At 42.4% G+C, this 23,167-nt stretch overlaps 1 protein-coding gene across 1 annotated transcript; it reads right to left on the bottom strand.

Annotated features, from left to right (window-relative positions):
* Positions 1–1,085: 1,085 nt before the first annotated feature.
* On the bottom strand, positions 1,086–1,360 carry LOC117523231 (protein myomixer-like). The gene is given in 2 exon segments (XM_034184687.1): positions 1,086–1,219; positions 1,222–1,360. Coding segments are annotated over 2 exon segments (225 nt in total). The 3' UTR covers positions 1,086–1,133.
* Between the last annotated feature and the right edge of the window lie 21,807 nt (positions 1,361–23,167).

Here is a 23,167-nt window from a genome sequence, read left to right on the forward strand (position 1 = left end):
ATAAATCTGCTGTGACGTTTACAAGTGAATGATCTTGGATGAACAACCTCTGGTGTTCTTCGCTAAAAACATCATTTTGATAAATACTTTATTCACTTATATAATCCATTTGTTGGACAACGGTCCACAATGACATCAGGTTTTTATTCATCTGAAAATATGTTTGTGCTTTACAAAATAAAAATTGCAAAATCCACTGTTAGAATTTCATTTAAAAAAAACATAAATTTTATTGAACTACTTGTAAAGAAAAAACATTTTAAAAAATAACACGAAGAAACACTGGGGTGCTGAAGACTTAAAAAGATGACTATAACATCAGTCAATTGATTTATATAATTTGATTCAAATAATTGCAAGTTAGTCCAGGGTGCATCCCACCTCACGGCACTGTGACCCTTAACTGGAGTAAGCAGTTGAAGATGTGTGTGTGTGTGTGCAATTGCAAATGACTAGTCTGGTGTTTGTTTTTCTTTATGCTGCTGCTTATTAAATAAAGATATTTGCATTGGTGAGTTGAGTGTCATACCTTAAAATGGGAGTTGGGCATATTCTCACAGCTCACACCCACAATCCGGGCAGGTGTGGATCTGACGAGCTACTGCTCGTTATGCTGTTGTTGTTGTTGTTATTGTTCTCAGATGTAGATGGCGAAAGCTGCGCCGAAACCGCTCCCGCCTTCTCGGACCCGTCGTTGCTCCCAGAGATGGTGATCTTCTTGATGGATCTGGAGATGGTGGATGGCGACGCCACATTCTGGTTGAGGTGGTCCTCAGCTGCTGCGTCCTCCTGGTCGGGTTTAACGGGGCTTACCTGCTTTGCGACGGGTGAGACAAGACGGGGGCCGTGTGCGCACACCTGGGATTGGCTGAGGTAGAGCGAGTTCAGGTTGTGCTGCACGGTGCAGTTTATCCAGACTCTGGCTCTGCAGGTAGGTCTGCGGAAACTCCTGACATTTGGGCACTGCGGGTACCGACAGTTTTGTCCCAATGGTGAAGGGCTGCACCTTCCTCACGACGCTCTCAGACATGATCAATATCCCACAGAACTGTTCATAAGAGTCTGTCACATCACTCAGCACTCTCTCCTTCTGCTCCTCCTGCCTTTGTCCACCTAGCCAGATGAGAAAGCGCTCAGTTCTCCACCTTCTTGTGCATGTTGAGAATGCACAACACGCAGCCCAGGATGGCTTCTTTGGACTCCTGGGATCGAATACGGTCCAGACGTAGTGGAGTGCCGTTCCAAGGTGGGTAGCGCCTGCGGAGAGGCTCCTCCTGAGGAACTGTGCCACTGAGCCTGCCAGTCTGCTACCAAGGAGCCTGATAACCAGGGACCGCAGCAGGATGAGGACTGCTGGCATGCTGCCTGACCGCGCTGTGCAAAAAGAGAGAAAGCTGAAAAAAGGAGGGGAAATCAGAGGGTTGGTTCAGAGAGGGGATGAAGTCACCACCTCTCCTCTCTCCCTCTCTTATTGTTAGAGTGCCGGCAGGAGCGACAGAGCGGAGAGACTGCCGTAAAGCCTTGCTGTCAAAAACCTCTCCTCTGATCCTGAAAGAGAAAACCTGCCCAGATAAGAGGAGAGGCGTAATGGAGTCAGAGGAGGAGACCTCTGTCAGACCTCGTCAATCACACCTTATCCTCAGTGAGGTAATATCCGCCAACTTTACCTCCTCCTCACAGGAGCAGATGTGGCCCAGAGGCGATCTGCTGTCCCGGTGCAAAAGTTTACAAGACAATCAGTGTCTTTCAGCTTTAAAAAAAAAACGACTTGCCAAAATTTTAGAGGGGAATTAGCTTTAGCGTGAAGGAGGCTCGTGGACAATCCAGGAGTTATGGTGACCTCCTCGTCCCACTGAGGAGGAGCAGCTGTGGCTGGACGGGCCTGTCACTTGGCTCCTTAAACCCTCGGAGCTGCTGGCACAGACGTGCTGAGGGCAAATCACACAGATGACGACCCCCGTCACTCCTCAATGGTGGCAAAGGTTCAGCAGAACACATGGTGGGCCGACTGAACGGGAGGGGAGGTGTGTCAGGGTGGAGAAAATATGTGCAGGGAGAAGAATGTGTTTCTATGTGGTGAAAGATTTCCGCAAGAAGGAGCTCTCAATCTTCACTCTGCTGCCCTCCTGGTTTGACCTGAGCAACATGTTCAAAACGCTCCACGCGTACAGCTAAACCCACGCGATAAAATACAGCAGACATTATTACACACGCTTGTTCTCCACATAAACATAAAACATTATTTTTAATGTGTTCTAACATCTCTATTTAATTTTTTTTTTGCTGGGGATGAGCTCAAACAATCAGTCAGCGCCGGAACCGTGTGACGTGGGCGGGCCTGGAGTCGACACGGTTAATGGAGCTTTTAAAAGATCTCTTGTTTCACGATGAGGTCATCTAAGGAAGAGTTTTAATGTGCTGCAGCTTGAAGTCAGAGATAAATTTTGCACAGGCTGGGTGGTGTTCATGGAAGGCTGCATGGGTGGAGTTCAGTGGGTTTGGCAAACTTTAAAATGCCATTTCCTCACTTTGCTGATGAGTGACCTTAAATGTGTGCAATGTGTCTGCACTTTGTGACAATGACGCCAACGTATGCGGAAATATTGGTCAGGATCAGCAAAAACATTTGGAAAAATGGCTCGTGTTTAATTTAGAATGTTGAGAAAGCCTCAATTCAATGTTGTGCCCAAAACAACTTGAAGACAGAAATCAGTCATTCCTAGGCTTTGGAACATGTCTAGGCACGTACCCTCAAAAATGCAGTAAGTTCATTCCATAATTGTTCTATTCTATCCAGTTTAACACAATAACCCCAAACAATAAATGTTGTCATCTTGTAACTCACAAAATTAAAAGAGCATATAATGTGGACAAAGTAGCAGCCGATCTGCTCTGTGTCAGCCTGATCCCGTCGGATCTCAGAAGCTAAGCAGTGTGGGACCTGGTTGGTACTTGGATGGGAGACCTCTTTGGAACACCAGCGGCTGTGTGTATTTCTCCAGGTAACACTGGAGTTGTGTCAGGAAGGGCATCCGGCGTAAAACCTGTGCCAAATATCAATGCGGATCTGGCTGTATCCGCTGTGGCGACCCCGAACACAAAACAGGAGCAGCCGAATGGACAACCATAATGTGGACAAAGTCATTCAAATCTGGGGAAGTTTGATGGACCAGATCAATAAAAGAAGCAAATTTTGTGTTGTAATATCCCATAGACATGCCTGGCACCCGCTGTATGGTTAGTGGATGCTAGATCGATGATGGATTAGAGCAGGTGTGGTTGTCAGTGAGGCAAAAAGACCATTTCTGCACAGAAATGTACAAATTCAAACAAATAAACTATTTTCTGTTTGTTTAACAGCAGTTAAGCTTGAAAATAACTGGTGTGGATGAGGGTAAGTTGAGTTATAATAGAAAAAAAAAAATACATTCCACAACAGTTTCCTAAAATTTGACCTCAAAAAGTTGTTGACTATTTCCAAAAAAATTGGACAGGACTACTTTTGTGATGTTAGGGTTTTTGGTTTTACCTCACTTCAACTAATGTCTGTCTTATTTTTTGTAACAACAACAACAAGGACTAAACTGTTGTATTACACCAGGAATTGCAAAGAGACCCAAATGCAATGAGGCAGGTTGAATGATGAAAAAAAGGTAATAGATTTATTGAAATTATATAGATGGTGTGGATGAGGGTAAGCAAGGAGGAGAGGACACTGGAGGACAGGTCGTAGGTGCAGGAATCCAGGTGAGCCAGTGGAGCGGGAAACGGCTGTGGATTACGAGAGACGGGAAAAAGACGATGAGAAAAAAAGAGTAATAATACAAAACAGAGGAGAGGAGAGCACAAACTGAAACGATGGGCAACAATGTGAGGCCAGGTTTCCACTTATGTAGATGGAAAGATCTGGCAGCATCCTCCTGTCAGTCATGACTTAAGTCGAACGCTTGTGATCGATGCAGGTGTGCCGCAGCCACAGGTGTAGACAACTCCAATGGCGGAGGAACACAGAAAAGATGGAGGGACAACACAGAGCCCAGACCGATTCCCAAGACCGCAACAGGATGTATTCCAGGATGTATTCCAGGATGACTTGTGAATTTAGATGAATGACAAAATTTCAGTATCTGAGAAACCACGGGTGGCGATATGAAAACTCCACCTGGGGATCCCCCACCTAGGTACGGGTGCTGTTTCTGAGCATCCAGGAACTGTTGTTGAGTATCCCAGGTGAGGTTCCCCATGATGATAGATGCAGGGAGGATATTGTCCTGGATGCTGGGGTCTGTGTCGGTGAAATACTGCCGTGGAAGGGTGTCTGGTTTTGTTTTTGGATCCAGATATGTAAGTGATGGAAAAGTTAAATTGTCCAAAAACTAAGGCCCACCTGGCTTAGCGGGCATTGAGTCTCTTAGCGTTCTGAATATATGAGGTTTTTATGGTCGGTATAGACAAAAAACAATGTTGCGAACCCCTCCAACCTGTGCTGCCACTCCTCCAAGGCCTCCATAAATGGGTAGCAGTTCCCGGTTGCCAACATAATGACCCTCAGCTGAGGACAGGCGGTGTGAAAAGAACCCGCACGGATATAATCAGTTATCAACCCCACTCTGCGAACAGGCCGCCCTGATCCTGCTATCGGGGGTCTCGACCTCTACGGTGCACTGGCAACCAGGGTCCAGCTGAATGAGTATGAGAGTGGTGGTGAACACGTGTTTGAGGCATGAGGAGGCCTGTACAGTGGCAGGTGTTCAACTAAACTGTGTCATAGGTGATGTGAGAGCAGTGAGTGGTGAGGCTACCTGACTGTAATTGCGTATGAATTTTTGACAGAAGTTAGAAAATCTGAGAAATCATTGCAGTTTAATAGTAGTGGGAACTGGTCAGTCAACTACGACATGGATCTTTTCAGGATCCCTGAGGACAGGGACCCCTGAATGTACTGCTCCATTGATTCTCTCTCCTGGCAGTTCAGATTGTGGAATCTGCTCGATGGTAGGGTGGTGCCGGGAAGCAAATCAATGGAGCAGTCATAAGGATGGTGAGGAGAGGGACAGGGCCTTGTCTTTGCTAAACATGGGGGTTAGGTTATGATAGATGGAGGGAACCAAAGACGAATCTATTAGACAGTCTTCGGAAGGAGGGGCGATGGACTGACTAGTGGGTATGGCAGATTGAAGGCAAAGAGTTAGGCACCTCTCGATCCATCAGGTAATAGTGCTGGTAGACCAGTCAGTGGTTGGGTTGTGACGGAGCAACCACAGGTGTCCCAAAACAACGGGTGTGAAAGAGGACAATATGTAAAACTGTATCTCCTCATGATGGTTCCCTGAGGTGATGAGATGGAGGAGAATAGTGCAGTGTGTGATGGAGGACAGGGGAGAGTCATCTAAAGCCTGCAGCCCTAGAGGGTTGAGCAGTTCCTCCAGGGGGATGTTAAATTTTGCAACATATGTTTGTCTATGGAGCAAGCCTCCATCCCGGAATCAACAAAGGCTAACCTGGTCTCACGGCAAGTCGTGCTTCAGCAGCACGAAATATACATTAATCTATTGGTTCGTGATATTGTGACGAAAAGCGCCTCATTTTCGTCACGGCAGCACAAATTCATTCTCATTCATTCCGTGATGGCTGCACAAAATTAAAAGTGAAGCGGGGGGGGGGGGGGGGGGTTGGGGGTGGTAATGTTTAGGGTGGGGGGGAGGAGTAAGATTAGGTTACGGTTAGGGTTGGGGGTGGGAGTAGGGTTAGGAATAGTGAGTTAAAAAAGCTCCGTCATGAAAATTTGACTCATTTTGTCACAGGAGAAAAAAAAAAAAGTGAGACTGGCCTGCAAAGGCAGAGGTGGAGAAACAATGCTGTTGGAAGTGAATAATGGCTGGGATTTGTGTCTTGGCTGGGGACAACCCAGTGGTGCACCCTCTGCTCACCAATGACCCGGATACAGTGTCTAGGCAGATGTACAGCGCAATTAATTCATCCAGCAACTGTGGTTCATCCCCAGCTGCCAGCACATCATGCAACCTATCTGATAGGCCATTTCTAAAAGCTACCCGTAAGGCCCTAGTATCCCAGCTGGCCTCCGCAACTAGGATTCAGAAGTCAACTGAGAACTCAAAATTAGAAGTGCACTTGTTAAATAAAGTCATCATAACATACTGACTGGACAACTGGATGATCAATTAATGATCAGGTTCCAAGAACAGAGGTTGGGAACCATGGTTGCATGGTTGTAGAACACCATGACAAGCACTCTCTGATTCTCCAAAGCCAAAGTCTTTGTACACCAATTTTTGCAACACTGATTAAAAGCCATTCTGCAGACTGTCAGTTGGAAACTTTTTTTGGAATGGTTTTCCACGTCGTCTGTAAACATTTAGAAAGGATGGAATGTTTGCTCACACAGTCATTGTCAGGTTAGATTTGAGCCAGGTGTCCCACCTCTACCATCCAAGTCAGATTAGGCTACTGTAACACCTTCCTCATGTTGTTTACCCACAAAGTCCTCAGTCCACACAGTTCTTGAACACGCATTGTGCAAATGTTTATTACCCATGTCCACTAACCTTCACCCTTGATCCTTGAACACATTTGCACATTTCGAGTGTCACTTTCCTTTAGTTGCATATCTGGTGACGCCTTTTAAATACGGGCTCTTTAGGCTCTGATATGTTGCCTCCCAAGATGATAATAAAAACCTGATGCTTTTTCACCACAGGGCTGGTTGGTGATAACCCAAGTTAGATATCCTCCAATTTTTTTGTCCATAAATACAACTAAGAAGGATTGCTGAAAGGGATGACGTCACCAAGACTAGCCACATGAAAGGAAAGTGATAGCTGTGGCGGCACAGAGAAGCGCTTGAGGGGGTTGTAATTTTCCACTTGGTGTATGTCAAAAGACTGGCCTGCTGATCACATTTAAATACAGATAAGATTAAAGTTTGGCTCTGGATCAGTGTTAACCCCCAAAATGTGAATCAGCTGCAAATCGTGAATTATCCACAAACCATTAACTGCAAAACCTGAATACTGAAAAAATATCACCCTAAACGTGAATGCAGGTCTCACAAAACGTGACCGCCGGAGTCACTGGCCGAACGGTCCCCTCTAAAAATTGGTCTGCCCTGCCTTCACTGTGCATGCCTCTGAGTCTGACTCTCTGAGTCTGACTCTCTACACCCAAAGCGAACAAAGGGAATAATGATTAATAAGGGTCCCTTCACACATAGTATGAATAACAGTGATGCCGGTAACGTTACTTAGTAACGCGTTACTCTAATCTGACCACTTTTTTTTAGTAACGAGTAATCTAACGAGTTAATCTCTCCAAATCAGTAATCAGATTAAAGTTACTTCTCCATGTCACTGTGCGTTACTATTATTTTTCATTGTGGGTCGATAGCAGCATTAAACTTGGTCTGTGGGCAGGAGGTCGGGGTTCGACTGAACTGCCCACTTTCAGTGAGCTGTGAGCTTTTCATCCGCGTTTTTTGCAGCTGCTCGACTCGTCACCTCTTAAAGCGCGGTGATCAGCACACCTGCACTGAGCTTTACAAAGACATTTTTATACTTTTTTCCCTCCTTTATTTAGAATTCTGATCTGAGCCGCTCCGTATCGTCTCGTTAAAAACAGCTGATCTCCGCGACGCGTCAACAACTAACACTGTTTTCCACTCAAATGCACCTAAACTTTCTTTCTGAGGACCACATGATGTGAAAACGCAATAAAACTTTCTTACCTGTAAATCTGGTCATGTTTTCTGCATAAATAAATGTTATCCATTCTTTGTGCTCAAACGCCAAAGCAGGGACGAATCCAGATGGAATGGGGGCGTGGGGGAGGGATGTGCCCCCCCCACAACACCCCTAGATTAAAGGTCCAGTTTTGAAGCCGTTTTTTTACTACAACTACTAATACTGCTTAAAATAATAATAATTTCGACAAGTAAAATGTTTAGAGAATTTAAATGTTAGAAAAATGTTAGAATTTAATAGTTACATTTATAAACAATGTAGGTTTGAAATTGCAAGTTTTACTGTTACAGTGCTGTCAACAGTTAAATATGAGGTCAAGAAAGAGGTCTTTATTTTACTTTTTATAAAACAAGTATTGTTTTCATTGAAGTCAAGAAAGGGTGACTATAAAGTGAGTTTTGGCAAAACAGGTATCATTGTCATGTTGACGTGGGTTGTTGTCGGCAGCTGGGGAAAGTAACTAAAAAAGTAACTAGTAATCTAACTTAGTTACTTTTACAATTGAGTAATCAGTAAAGTAACTAAGTCACTTTTTCAAGGAGTAATCAGTAATCAGTAATTGGATTACTTTTTCAAAGTAACTGTGGCAACACTGATGAATAAGTACAAATCAGGGTGAATCATGGTGAAACAGCCCGCACAAAAACACTGAGCTGACGGCAGCCATGAATGATCCCGCTACACTGGTTTCGTGCACGTGCACGAGCGTGCACAAACCATCACAGCGGGAACACAGTGTGAGCAGTTGGAGCCTGTGGAACCACATCGTGCAGCTGCTGTGGAACAAAAAAAAAAAAATACATGCCACCCACTGGATTCGAGCCTGCAATTTACAAAAGCTCTGATTGTCAGGCAGAAACGTTACCGCTGCGCTACCATTGCTGTGCTATAAAAGGTGCGTAAAATGCTTGAAATCAACAAGGACATGAACATATTAAAAAAACATCAAACCACACAGCATAAAAAAACACCGCATTTTATTGAATCCCTGTTATCGAGCGGAGAATACAAGTATGAACTGTCTGTTCCTCTGTAGATGACCCGTGGTCACAGACGTACAGTCATGTAATGACATGAATGGAGCAGTGCACTCTTATCATGTCCACATCTGTTGGGCCGACGTGTCCAGCCGGCCCCGCGTGCGTGTCTGGCCCGACACGCGTGTCCTGTCTCACTAAGCTACCTGCACAAATTCAATTATCCCGAGTTGTTTAGACTCCCTCAGAGCGACGGCACATGTGGAAGTCACAATCAGATGCGTCTGAGTGAGTTGGTCAGAGAAGGACCAGGCCTAAGATGATCTAAGCCAATCTAGAGCATGGGTGTACCAAGGATTCATCCTGGGAAGGGCAACTGGCAACCAGCTAAGGACTGAAAGGTGTGATATCTGGAACCAGAGAGGGAGAGAAAATAATGTGTGTAACTATAAAACAAACATTTACGGTGGTGTTGTGTCTGTTAAAGTGTGTCATGCTTTCACTGAAGCAAGTGTCTGTGGTTGTTTGTGTGTAAACTGGTTCATAGCAAAGGTAAGGACTAATGCCAATTTTAAACCACTGGGTGACCGTGGCAATGAAACTGTGAATAGATTTATACTGAGGTTTATCTGTTTATCTAAATAGCTTTGAATTCTCGTGTTCTTAGCTCACAGGTCTGAACCCACAGCTTGACAATGACCTGGCTAGCCTGTGGGGTTTTGTACCTCTGCCACTGATAATGCTATGGGTGGTTTGAATAGAACAACAACATGACAGCTGCAGTATACAAATAATGGAAATTTAAAAGGCATTACCAAAGCTTTTTTTTACCTGAAAACTGTCTGAAGAAGTGTCCAGCTTCCTTCACCTCACTTTGCTTCTGTGTGACACCAGCAGCCAGGACAGGATGGACATTAGACAACTGGGACACGCTCACATCTAACATCTACCACAGACAGGCCTGTAGGTTAGAGAACACTTCTGCAACACCCTCTCAGGAGGTGAACACGCGGTTTTACTCAAACAACATCTCTTACCATGATCTGACTCGCTATTTCGCGTATGTCTCTGTTTCCGAAGCTGTCAGGGCCTTTGGATCCAGATAGTTTTTCATCTAAAAGAGAGAATGCACATCAGTGGCTGGAATTATGAAGTGAATCTCAAATCTATGAGAAAAAAATTCTAATTTATGTACCATGTTGTTAATAGCAAACAATGTGTTATCAGCCTGTTGGTAGAAGGAGGACACCTCCAGCGCCAGCTGTAGAGTTTCGTGATAGTTTTTCAGATGAGACTGGACCTTCAGCCACCTGCACATCAAACACAGCCTCGCATAAATCCAATCTTCATTTAGATGGAAGACATTTCATTCAGTTTTTAATTTAAGTCCCACACAGTACATTTTATTGATGTGTTTCCTTCTGCTGGAGATTTTTGCCATCTGTCTTCCCTTGTTTCTCCAGTTTGAGGGCCAAGTGGTTGATCTCCTCATGGAGGTTTCTGTAGCGCTGCTCATCCTGCAGGGAAACAGTCCAAACAGTCCAACTATGACATCAGCTATCCTTATCATCATACACCCGAGAGACAAATCGCCTTCAGCTCCACAAACGCTGCTTACCAAATACACACCAAAAACATATGGAAGTGTTTATTACTGAGAAAATGTACACAGTCAGAAACATACGTGGCTCGCTCACCTGTTTTAGATCTAAAATTCTCCTGGTCAGCTGCATTTTGTCCACGTTTTCTGCAATGACATTTACTAGCCGCTGCTCCTCTTCCTGCTAGAACACATGATAGTCCATAATTACCGTCTGCATTCATTAGGAACCCAGTCAGCGTCTATTTTACACCAAATTTTCTCAGCTACTGAGAATGATGCTAAACAGAAACAGCTTCCAGCATTAACACTGAAATTTTGCAGCCAAAACTCATGCACAGGGTGCACAAGTACAAATAAATGGTTCATACTATTTTCCCTAAAATCTACAATATCTGATTCACTTTTAAGGAATTTAAAGTGGATTTTAATGGGTTAAACGTGGTGGAATGGTTATGTGTTGGACAAGGTTAAACTGATTGGATGTCAAGACCACACAGAACTATGTATTATGGTGTCATTGATTCACAAAGAATTCTTTGACTGTACATGATTCTATGTTAACCAGATAAGGTGCAGGTGTTGCGCTTTGAATGCCCATGAAAGAAAAGCATGATTGTGAATTTGCCGCTGATAATAAGAACAACAGCAATGACACAAAATGAGTATGCTCATAAATTTTATATAAGCGAAGCATCGCACAGCGGCGCGAAGCTCACTCATGGTACAGGGCGTCCTAAACAGGAAGTGCCAATTTTCAAATCCACAGTAAAACAGGAAATGTTCAAATGTCAAACACTTCCTGGATTGATAGATGAGATCCCATGGAATCTTGCGGGAACTCAGTGGCAAGCTCACACTCAAACAGGAAGTGCCATTTATCAGTCACAGTGAAACAGGAAATGTTCAAATGTCAAACACTTCCTGGCATGGGTGGAGCTAGAGTGGATGATTGACATGTCACAGCACCACATGTCTGGTTGAAAGAGCTGCATTTTCAAATCAGAGAGTCACACTGACTGCTAGGTTCCTCCTGTCCAGTAGTTTGTGCTGTGTACCACAAAAAGTTCTAATCCACCTTAGTAGAAGAAGAAAAATGTTTGCTCCAGATTTGAACTGAACATGTCATTTGAACTATGGACAAATCGCCACTGATTAACTGATTCCACCAGGTGATTTCACTGATTAACTGATTCCACCTGCTCAAAGTGATATTAATCAGTGAAATCACCTGGTGGAGTCAGTAGCTGCAAAGAAAACCTGCACCCTCTTGGCCCTTTCTGGAACAAGTTGCCCACCCCTGATTTAGACCCCTGTGTAATTCTTCAATTGACCCCTACCTGGCTGCCTATTGAAAATTCAAGTGGCCAATCAGTTTTTTTTTTTTTTGTTTTTTTTTTAAGAGTTCCTGTTTATGGATTATTTGTGCTGAATGTGATGCTTGTAATCACCATTTGCAGGATTCCACTCTAAATATTCTCTTATCTGTTGCACTATATATGAGATGTAAGATGCTGCTCCTCAGTGTTTCTCAGTTGCCCTCAAAAGTATTGGAACACTTGGTATTTCATACATTTTAATTTGTTTATTCCATTTCAAATACATTTTTTTCTAAAATTATCTTCCTTAACTCAAAGTGAAAGCAAATCTCTCCAACTTGATATAAATTAATTAAAAATATAAAATCCAGTTTCCTGATGAAGTGGTGTAGAGGAGGATTTTCTTAAAAAGAAGACCTGAAAGTTCAGCTACAATTTGACAGAAAGTACATTTCAGATGAAAGACTAGCTCTGATGTTTTGGTGAAAGAAACTTTTGTATTCTTCATAATTGATGTAAGTAAAGTCCAAGACATACTGTTCATGGTTTCATCCCCTGACTTGTCTAAAGAAAACTGGCAATAAAACTGATTATTATTTACAGGTTTTATCAGGTTTTAGAGATTTGCTTTCAGTTTGAGTTTGAGGAAGATCATTTTAGAAATTTTTATTCTTTATTTTTCTTGTATTTAAAATGACATAAACAAATAAAAATGTGTGAAATTCCAAGTGTTCCAATACTTCTGGAGGGCACAGTATCCTAACCTTATGATGAGTGCAAAATGAGTGTGGTTATTACTGTTTTGTTTAAGAATGTTTAATTTTCACTGTTGCTGCACTTTGCATCAAATCATAGCCATAATATATCATATTGATATGAAAATTCAGTAAGGTATATCTTCTATTATACATTCCAAATATAAGGTAGAGCTAAAGCTAAAAGGTTTTAGTCATGCTCATGCTCCCAAGAACCATTTTACTGAAAAAAGTCTGAAGGACCTAAAGGACATGGTTAGATGGCGAGGAGCTTTTCCAAGTATGTGAGAGGCAAATAAAGAAAAATGCTTAAAACTGAAAGGTTTTTGCCATGCTAATGCTCCCCTGAAGCATTTACTCAAAATAAAGTCTGAAGAACCTAGATGACATGGTGAGATGCTATAGATGCTATATATATATATATATATAATATATATATATTTGCAGAAGATGTTCGGCAATATTGCACATAACTTTAAGTAACTGAATAGCTGTTCAATATGTATTCATCCTGCAGAGGGGGGGGAGAAATTATACAGTCTGATTGCACAGTTAGGAAAGACCTCCTGTGGTGTTCTGTGATGCACCTTTATGGTCTCAGTCTGTGGCTGAAGATGCTCTGACAGGATGTTAGTGTATCATGCAGAGGGTGGGTGGTGGGTGGGGGGGGGTGCTGTCCTGGATTCTGAACAGTTTCCTCAACATCTTCCTCTCTGACACCTCCACCACTACTATTTCTGGGTCAGGCTCAAAACCTCTCGATTTTATTGCTGATTTAAAGATATTAATGGAGCTGATTTAAACTGCAAAACCTACTGTGGAGAATGATGTGAAATTAATTCCAAAATTACAATTACAACAACAACAAAAATTACAACAGTTTTTACAACAAAATTACAACAAAATAGGACATATCCCATTTGCATTACATTGCCATAAGATAAATAATAGATATTCAAATGTGATTCTTTACATTCTGTTATGTTTATAGTTTTACATTTAATGCAAACATATTGCAGTTCTCTTCCATCATTAAAATACAGCACCATTTCATGAACACTGGACCATTTCATGAGGCCTATGAATTAGATGATAGAAACTTGAGGTTGTTGAGTAATTTAAGCTCAAAATCTACTCTTTAGTTTTAGTGGTTACTGAGATAAAGCAAGGGGTCATTTTGCCTCGTTGGGGTCAAAAGTCAAAACATAGCTTTCTAGACAGAAAAAGGTTTTCATTGGAGCAAGTTGACATTTCAGGCCTCTGTGCAATTTAAACTAAAACCTGTCCTCTAAGCACACTGGTTACTAAGATCTGAGCTGTGGTTAAATCTGGGTCCTTTTGGCCATTGCCATGGTATCACTCTTGTTTCTGATTAAATGCGCCATTAGAACCTATAGAAACTTGCATCTTGCAATTAATTTGACACCAAAATGATCACAACGTGACAGTAATTCCTAAAATATGACATAAAGTCCATTAAAACACTCCTTTTTAAACTTTGCCCATAATGTTCTTCAGTTTTACCTTTTCTTTAATCCATGCTTCCAGATGGTCCACTTTTTGGTTGAAGTCCTGCAGGGTCTTGGCATTGCCCAGGACTCTCGTCTGATTGGTGGCTGTCTGTTTGAGGATCTGCCACCGGTCCCTGAGCTGGTCGAGCTGCTTCCTTACGACATCTGAAGCGGGGTTCTGCTTGCAGATCAGCTGCTCGCCCATCTTTACAAACACAACACAACATTCAGACATTGTTGATTAGAGGCGTAGCGCGGACGCAGTGCCACAGAACAGTGGCTGAGTGCATGTGATACATCGATTTTGTCAGCATTTATGAGCCAGCCGCCAGGACAAACACTGGAACACCTTCATGCACTTCTTGCATCTACTCAAGAAAAATGTGGTTCTGACTCGGTCCAATCGGTACGTAAGGGGAGGTTAATTATTAGCAATGTAGCATTTCCAAACATTTTTTTTTTCTGAGGAAAAAGAATAAATGAGTTTGACAGAACTGTCTGGAACCCAGAGACTCTGCTTTTCTCTGGTTGACTGGAAATACCTACAAGACTATTATGCTATGTGTTAAGGCCCCTGACAGACAGCTTTAGCACTGATGACAGTGATTAATGATTGCATTCAGATCTCCACAACCTGTTAAGAAGTTCAAATAAACTGTGAATGTGGAGCTCGCTGCTGTGCCAGATCTGCAGACTTGGTGTGTATTTCAGCTTGAGCCCAGCCCGAATAATTTTGCTACCTGGTTGAGCTGAATTAGGGTGTTCTCGAAGTCTTTCAAGTCCCTCTGAAGGGTTTGTGAGGCCCCTCCGCAGTCCTGCAGGCGGCACCGCTGAGCCTGTAGATCCTGCACCTTGCTGTTGATCCACGTTTCTGCCTGCATCACAGACATTTAACTGTTAAGATTGTGCACAACATAGTAGACAAATTACTTCAATGCCTTTTTAGGGTTGTATCAGTTTATTCTAAAGCATGAAAGTTAATCTCACCAAATATATTATGTCTAATGATGGCTTGTTACAGCAATTAAAATCTGGCATTGTCACATAATTGATCCACTACAGCATAAGTACTTTATCACCCAAGTAAGGAACTTTTGCAATCACTAATTTTAACACATAACTTGCACATTTTATACTGTATTATACAATAACGTTCTGCACATCTGCAGTCGTATAGTGCACATGTATAGTGCATTGACATTAGATTAGATTATACAGAACTTTACTGATTCCTTGGTAAGACTCCCTCAGGGAAATTGAGGTCCCAGCAGCACTGTATAGCAGCACACAGGGTAAGAAGCACACAGAGTGTCAAAAGTGAACGTAAAACAGAAAAACAGTTTGCAATATAAATACCAGACAGACATACTAATCAATACTGGTTTACTGGCTACTACTGTTTCTCTCATTCCCGACCTGTGTCTTATTTCATATTTCATATTCAAATGTACGCTGTAAAATTAGATAGATAGATAGATAGGAGGGGTACAACAATTCAACAATTTGAATCAAGAATTGATTTTAAAGTAAAAGATATGGCTACATCGATACATGGACCATGAAACAATAAATCTACCAAATCAGAGATGTAAACTGTTACTTTTGTGATTGTTTCACAGCAGTTATGTTCAAGAATTCAAACCTGGTCACCCCTCCAGACAAAACTACACAAGGGTTCTGTTTGAATTGACCCAGTTTTCCTCGACTGTTTTCCTCCAGAGGAACGTCTTCAGGCCTTGGTGATCATTTGGCTCTTTCTTATCTCAACTCACAAAGACAATAAACTGTTTTCATAGGACTGAAGCATGCTCCACTCCCTCCCCCCACCCCCCTCCTACCCCCCATCAAACACCCCCACTCTGGCTTCTGCTCACGTCACTCCTTCCCCCTTCTGGGGGCAGCGTGGTTTTAGCTGCTGCTGGTCCCGTTCCCCCCACAAGCTGACGGTGGCGCATCTCAGGGTTGCTGCATGACCTTCACCCACTTGCCTCAATTCGGATAACAGACTTCTTCAAATTTAGTGCACATAAACAATGTCAAATGTGTATGTGCTGTCTTTAATTCTGATGTGTGCCATTATTACAGTAAACAAGTAATAATTGTGGACTAATTGCTGTCTGAGGTAACTGGAGTGTAAACATAACTTCTCCACTGTGAGATCAATAAAGTATATCTCAAGAACTGAAAAGAGAGTCAAGGAAATGGTTGAGCAAGGTATGCAATGAATGAGGACTGTAAGAGAGAGAGTCCCCTGTACACACTGAGGTAATGACAATTCAGTTCTTGTTTCTGTGCCTGTTGTTTTAACACATTAAGACTGGATATGCATGTGTCTCCCTGTAGAAACGGATATGTCTTTAAAAACGTTTCTGTAGGCTAAGAGTGCTAAAACCCAAAACATACCAAATACCCCACAATGCATTTTGCCTTGCCCATGTGTATTTCAGTGAATTATGACACAGTCACATGTCTTGAAACCAATGACAGCTCGCTCACCTCGCATCCACCTCTTAATGCAGAATGGCACATATGTTGCATCTGATCTTAATGCTGCTTGCCACGCCCCTTCTTTGAAGGCAGAAGGGAGTTTGGCAGCAGGAACTATGTACTGGCTATAGACTAAGTGAGCATGTCAAACCGATGGCAGACAGTCTCAGTGTAGATATGGCCTTCTGCGACATACGACAAGCTGTTTTCAGACTCAACCTTGAGGACTCGGTCTGAATTGACAGGGACTCGACTCAGACTCCTCTTTATTCACTTTGACCTGGACTCAGGTGTGAACACTCGAGACTCAGGACTTGATGCAGATTCCAGGTTTAGGGCCTCAACTACAACAGAATTCCATTTTGTGTGACACAAAAGTCTTAAACAAGCTGTTTCAGTCTTTTGATTACAGCCTGGGAGTTTCTACATGCACAGACACATAATCATTTGAAAATGTTTCAGATGAAGCCCCAACAAAAACATGTAATGTAAAAGGCAGATAAAAAAAATATGTTTGGGGAAAAAAATGAGCCCTTTAGAAAAGGTTTCTGTTGTGACTGAACACAGTGCCGATCGAAGTGTCGGTTCTGCTGATCAAGAGTCCAAACAGGCTACATTTTCTTTTACCCATGACTTCCTGCCAAACTTCATGTCAAGGACCAGCCCTGAGTTCTCCAATGTCCCCTTATACAGAGCAGAAGTTTCTCTTGGCAAGTGCAGCAGGATCTATTGCATAAACCGTTGTCTTGCAAAGCTGCCTTGTTCTGGCACCGTTTGGACGGAACTTCAGACCTGGTGGCCAAACTCAGACTACTGAAAAATACTTGTTTGTATCCAAATATCACAATTAAACAATTTAACAAGCAATCGTAGAACTGTTCCATAACATAACCAATCGAAAATAACAATGGGCGACTGAGAAGTTTTGAGCCTGACTCAGAAAAAGTAGGATCTGGTTCTCCATCTTTTGCATTCTGAGAAATCAACATTTCTTGAGAATGTGTGAAGTTTTGACTCACTGAGTGCAATGATGAGAAATGTTGGTTTCTCAAAATGCAAAAGTTGGAGAACCATGCCCTACTGTTTCTAGGTCAGGCTCAAAACTTTTAAATCGTGCCTCATATGTGATCCACATTGATTGATCCAGATCATGTCAAGGATCTTTTTCATCAAAGATAGGAACTAATATTTTGACAATGTTCCTCATGATTACAGTACAGAAAGAGTCTATTAAAAAGGAAATCCAGATCTATCTGGTCTCAAATTCTTTATTCAATCAGAATGATTTCACAATGGAGAACAATTCTTTTTTGAAGGACAAGAATCATTTCAAACATTTCTAATATTCAGGTCATGATCAAAATATTTGTACTTATCTCAGTACTGCAACTGAACACAACATGAAATTTCCTAAAAAAAATGCTCTAAACGTTGAGTTATCCTGTGTGTTAACACGGGGAGGAACTGAATGAAGGAAATCAAGTTCTTCCGTTTTTAAGCTTGATCGAAAATAACCAGTATAATCACAGCTGCATATTTCACAGAGCTGCTTTTACGTAATTTGCTGAATGTCAGATAAGAGTGATCCCACACTTAACCTTGCATCCCCGCCATGTTTCCCACGGAATCAAAAATAATTGACAGTGAATAACAGTCTCAGCTACAACTGCCTCTTTGAATTATGAAACCATCGAGACGGCAACCAAACAACTCTTTGCTCGAGATTAAAATGTGATGTCATCCGTCCTCACAGAGGTAGGTCATTAACTTTCCAGGCCCCCCCGGGGCCGCCGAGGTATTTCTGGTTTGAGCAGAAGGAAAAGCGCTTGACAAAACAGGCCGGGCTCGATCTTCTCACACTGGTTCTCATGGCAAATAATGACCTCATACAGGAAGTCTATGATTCCCTTGTTTCTTCCTGTTCATTCCACAACAATGGTCTGTTTATCAAAACGTACAGCCGGGCCTGAGTGTAGCCGCGAAGAATAGACTGCTAATACATGCCGTTCAGATTTTATCACCGCTCGTGATTTTATGAGGGTCGTAAACACCACTGCAGCCAACAAAGAATATAAAGTGTAACCACCATGATTTTTTTGTGTATGTGTGTGTGTCATTTAGCAAAATGGAAAAATGAAAACTCTAATTAAAACGCTTGTAAAAGAGTGAAATCATGAGCTCATAGAGAAATGTGATTTGGTCGTATATTGGCAGAAATGAGATGTTCTGGACACAGATCAGTCTCCATACTGCCGTGTTTCTCTATGTAGAGAGCTGCCCCCCTTCGCACTTTAAAGGGGTCATATTATGCCAAATCTATTGTTTTTCAAGCCCCTTCAGCTACATATAGTTGGAGTTTCTTTTTTTCCCCAGATTCCCAAAGTAGGACCTGTCTGTGACTGTGTATGGAGAAATTTTCATGCTGAAAATAAACCTGAGGTCTGAAACAATGCATTTCAGAATTACGGTACATACATAACAGAAGTTCATATTTGGGCTCTGGTATGATCTGTGAGACACACCCAGTGAGTGGGAGTACAGTGAAATGCCACCTAAGACATCATCAATCAAGTATGCATCGGTACTAGAGGTGGGCGGATCGATCCTAATATCGATACTAACGCTGGTATTGACATTGAATGATCCTCGTGTAAAAAGATCGATACTCAAGGTTTTTTCTCTCCCGCACGAACTGACTGCTGTGCATGCAGATTCATCAAAGTCTACTCTCTGTCTGTAAGAGCAGGGCTGCACTGTGTCACACAACACGGAGCAGCGCACCCTTGTATTGTGGTTTGTCAGCCCTCTACCTCAGGAGATTTTGTTTTAAGTTGTACTGAGTGATATTTTTAAACAAAAATGTTGATTGTGATAATAAAGTATTTTGTTGTCACGTACAATGTTTGGTAAAATTCTATCCAAGGTCTTTTGGATCCTTTGGATCTATGAAGCTTAAATATGAAAAGGTATCGGTATCGATATCGGCGATACTGGGCCTGTATTTACTTGGTGTCGGATCAATACCAAAATTCCTGGTATCGCCCACCTCTAATCAGTACATATGATTACCAAGTCATCATGGTGCCAGGTGTGCTTAGAATAGCTTTTGCTTAGAATAAATAACTTCTTTTTTTTTTGTAAATTTGGGGAGTTGCCCAACCAGTAGTGAGATCAGCTATGTTGTACGACTTAGAGACAGTGGCACTAACAAAAAACCAAAAGGCAGGAGGCAGAGCTGGAGGTGGCAAAGCTGAAGATGTTGCGATTCTCTTTAAGAGTGACAAGAATGGACAGGAGTAGGATGAACATATCAGAGGGAAAGCACAGGTAGGACAGTTTGTAGACAAAGTCAGAGAGGTGAGATTGAGATGGTTTGGACATGTGCAGAGGAGGGACCCAGGGTATATAGGGAGAAGGATGCTGAGGATGGCGCCACCAGGCAGGAGGAGACGACGGAGACCAAAGAGGAGGTTTATGGATGTGCTGAGGGAGGACATGCAGGTGGTTGGTGTGACAGAGGAAGATACAGAAGACAGGGTGAGATGGAAATGATTGGTCTCCTTAGTTACCCCTAACGGGAGCAGTTGAAACAAGAAGATGCTGGTTTCTTACAATTGTCCATTTCAATTTTAAAATGATATAAAAATAAAAGGACAAACTGCAGATAACAAAATTTATTTACATTTTTATGTTAATTGAATATTCATAAATAGTATATACAGTTTAGTATTTACTAAATAATAAAAACTTATGATCCACGTACATGCATTTAAAAAGAACTTGAATAATTAAAAATCAGTCTAGAGCAGTTAATTAACTGACAGCAAGTAATTTTGAAGTTGTTCATTATATCCATCAATCTTTCTTGTTTGTCTGCTCAGTAATAACTATATTGCTTGTCGTTACATGTTCAGAGAAATTGTGCTAGTTAAAATGTTGATGCTTTGACAGGCTTCATCTCACCATAGCAACATCACTCTGGTTTTACTTCTGCAGCATTATTTTCTGTTAAACCGAATATTGCGTTGTGGCTAGCTGTCCCGGCCTGCATGCGCTAGTAAGGGTTGCTTGCTCCTGACGCACTTTGTAATGTTTCAAATTGATGCCAAGCCACCTGAAGTGTCAGCTTCAATCTGATGTGCAACATGAATTGAACCTATTTAGTTTTCCACCTGCACTTTGCTTTGCTGCTGTTTTCTAAAGTGAAGCCATACTTGACATATCTCCTTAGTCCATGATGTTAACGTGCATGCTAGCTGGTATCTATAGAAACAGACACAGAGTTGCGTTGATGGTTGACACATCCTGCAAATATGTAGCCATTGCTCAGAACCCAAAAGAAGATCCAAAGTTCTGCTGTGTGCTGGCTGGAGCACAGTATTTTGTGGTAATGACCACAGTATAACTGGCAATGAGGGCAAAATTTGAATGTAGTCTTTACACATTGACAGATAAATGGGTATTTTCAACATTCAAAGCCAATTCAATTTTTTATGTGCTGAACAATATTTTACAAAATAGATAGTTATTTTTTGAGAAATGTTAATGGATGGTTGTCTGCCTAGACGGTTGCCATCCACCCAAGGCGGCTCTATAGCGTGCTTTGAGAACTCACCAGACTGACCAAAAAGTGTACAAGGTAATTTGGAAGGTCTGAAGTGCGATCTGTATGTTTTCTGGAGCTCTGTAATAGTAGTATAGTTTTCTCACAGACCTCGTGTATATATATATATATATATATATAATTATTATATTATATATATATATATTAATATATACGAGGGCTGTCAATAAAGTAACGGTCCTTTTTATTTTTTCAAAAACTATATGGATTTCATTCATATGTTTTTACGTCAGACATGCCTGAACCCTCGTGCGCATGCGTGAGTTTTTCCACGCCTGTCGGTGACGTCATTCGCCTGTGAGCACTCCTTGTGGGAGGAGTCGTCCAGCCCCTCGTCGGAATTCCTTTGTCTGAGAAGTTGCTGAGAGACTGGCGCTTTGTTTGATCAAAATTTTTTCTAAACCTGTGAGACACATCGAAGTGGACACGGTTCGAAAAATTAAGCTGGTTTTCAGTGAAAATTTTAACGGCTGATGAGAGATTTTGAGGTGAGACTGTCGCTTTAAGGACTTCCCACGGTGGGAGACGTCGCTCAGCGCTCTCAGCCGTCATCGCCAGCCTGTTTCAAGCTGAAATCCTCCACATTTCAGGCTCTATTGATCCAGGACGTCGTGAGAGAACAGAGAAGTTTCAGAAGAAGTCAGTTTCAGCATTTTATCCGGATATTCCACTGTTAAAGGAGATTTTTTAATGAAAGACGTGCGGACGGGTCCGCGCGTCGGGACGCAGCCGACGCGGTGCGGCGGCACAGGAAAAACACCTCCGTGTTGATAACCATTTGTAAAATCCAGGCGGCTTTTGATGGCTTTCAGTGGAGTGAGTATATGAGAAATTGTTTAACAGGCAGGACATGTTCCAACTTGTCCTTAAGGCTTTCAACAGAGGTGTTTTTCCTGTGGCGGAGCGTCGCGGGCTGCGTCCCGACGCGCGGACCCGTCCGCACGTCTTTCATTAAAAAAATCTCCTTTAACAGTGGAATATCCGGATAAAATGCTGAAACCGACTTCTTCTGAAACTTCTCTGTTCTCTCACGACGTCCTGGATCAGTAGAACCTGAAATGTGGAGGTTTTCAGCTTGAACAGGCTGATGACGCCGCCTGAGAGCGCTGAGCGACGTCTCGCACCGTGGGAAGTCCTTAAAGCGACAGTGTCACCTCAAAATCTCTCATCAGCTGTTAAAATTTTCACTGAAAACCAGCTTAATTTTTCGAACCGTGTCCACTTCGATGTGTCTCACAGGTTTAGAAAAAAATTTTGATCAAACAAAGCGCCAGTCTCTCAGCAACTTCTCAGACAAAGGAATTCCGACGAGGGGCTGGACGACTCCCCCACAGGAGTGCTCACAGGCGAATGACGTCACCGACAGGCGTGGAAAAACTCACGCACGCGCACGAGGGTTCAAGCATGTCTGACGTAAAAACATATGAATGAAATCCATATAGTTTTTGAAAAAAATAAAAAGGACCGTAACTTTATTGACAGCCCTCGTATATATATATATATATATATATATATACACGAGATCTGTGAGAAAAGTATCCAACCATATGGATTTGAATCACGTGTGATTGCATCAGCCAAGCTTGAACCTTCGTGCGCATGTGTGAGTTTTTTCACGCCTGTCGGTTGCGTCATTCGCCTGTGAGCAGGCTTTGTGTGAGCAGTGGTCCACCCCTCGCATAGTTTTTTTATTGCGAATAATTGTCTGAACGATTTGGAGCTTTGCTGCATCAATTTTTTTCCAGAAACTGTGAGAGACCTCCAGGTGGACACCGTTTGGAAAATTAATATGGCTTTCAGGGACGATTTTATGGGGATTACACAGATTCAGGAGTGATCCAGACGGTTTAAAGACCGCCCACAACTGCTGAGAGCACGCCGCGTTGCGAGCGCCGATCGACAGGCTCAAACCCCGCTGAAACAACCAGATCATTTCCAACGTGAAGGCTTTGTTGATCCGGGACATCATCTGACTTTCACAAAAAGGCAGAAGACATGGACATCAGCACTTTTTCGGCACATTCCACTGTTACAGGAGTTTTTTTCATGGAAAGAAAAGCGGAGGGACGCACCACGGAGCCGTTCATTACGCGGCACAAAACCACCTCCGTGTTGGTCTCACAGGACGGCTTTGAGA

The sequence above is a fragment of the Thalassophryne amazonica genome, chromosome 13, assembly GCF_902500255.1.
Source record: "Thalassophryne amazonica chromosome 13, fThaAma1.1, whole genome shotgun sequence".
NCBI classification, from domain to species: Eukaryota; Metazoa; Chordata; class Actinopteri; order Batrachoidiformes; family Batrachoididae; genus Thalassophryne; species Thalassophryne amazonica.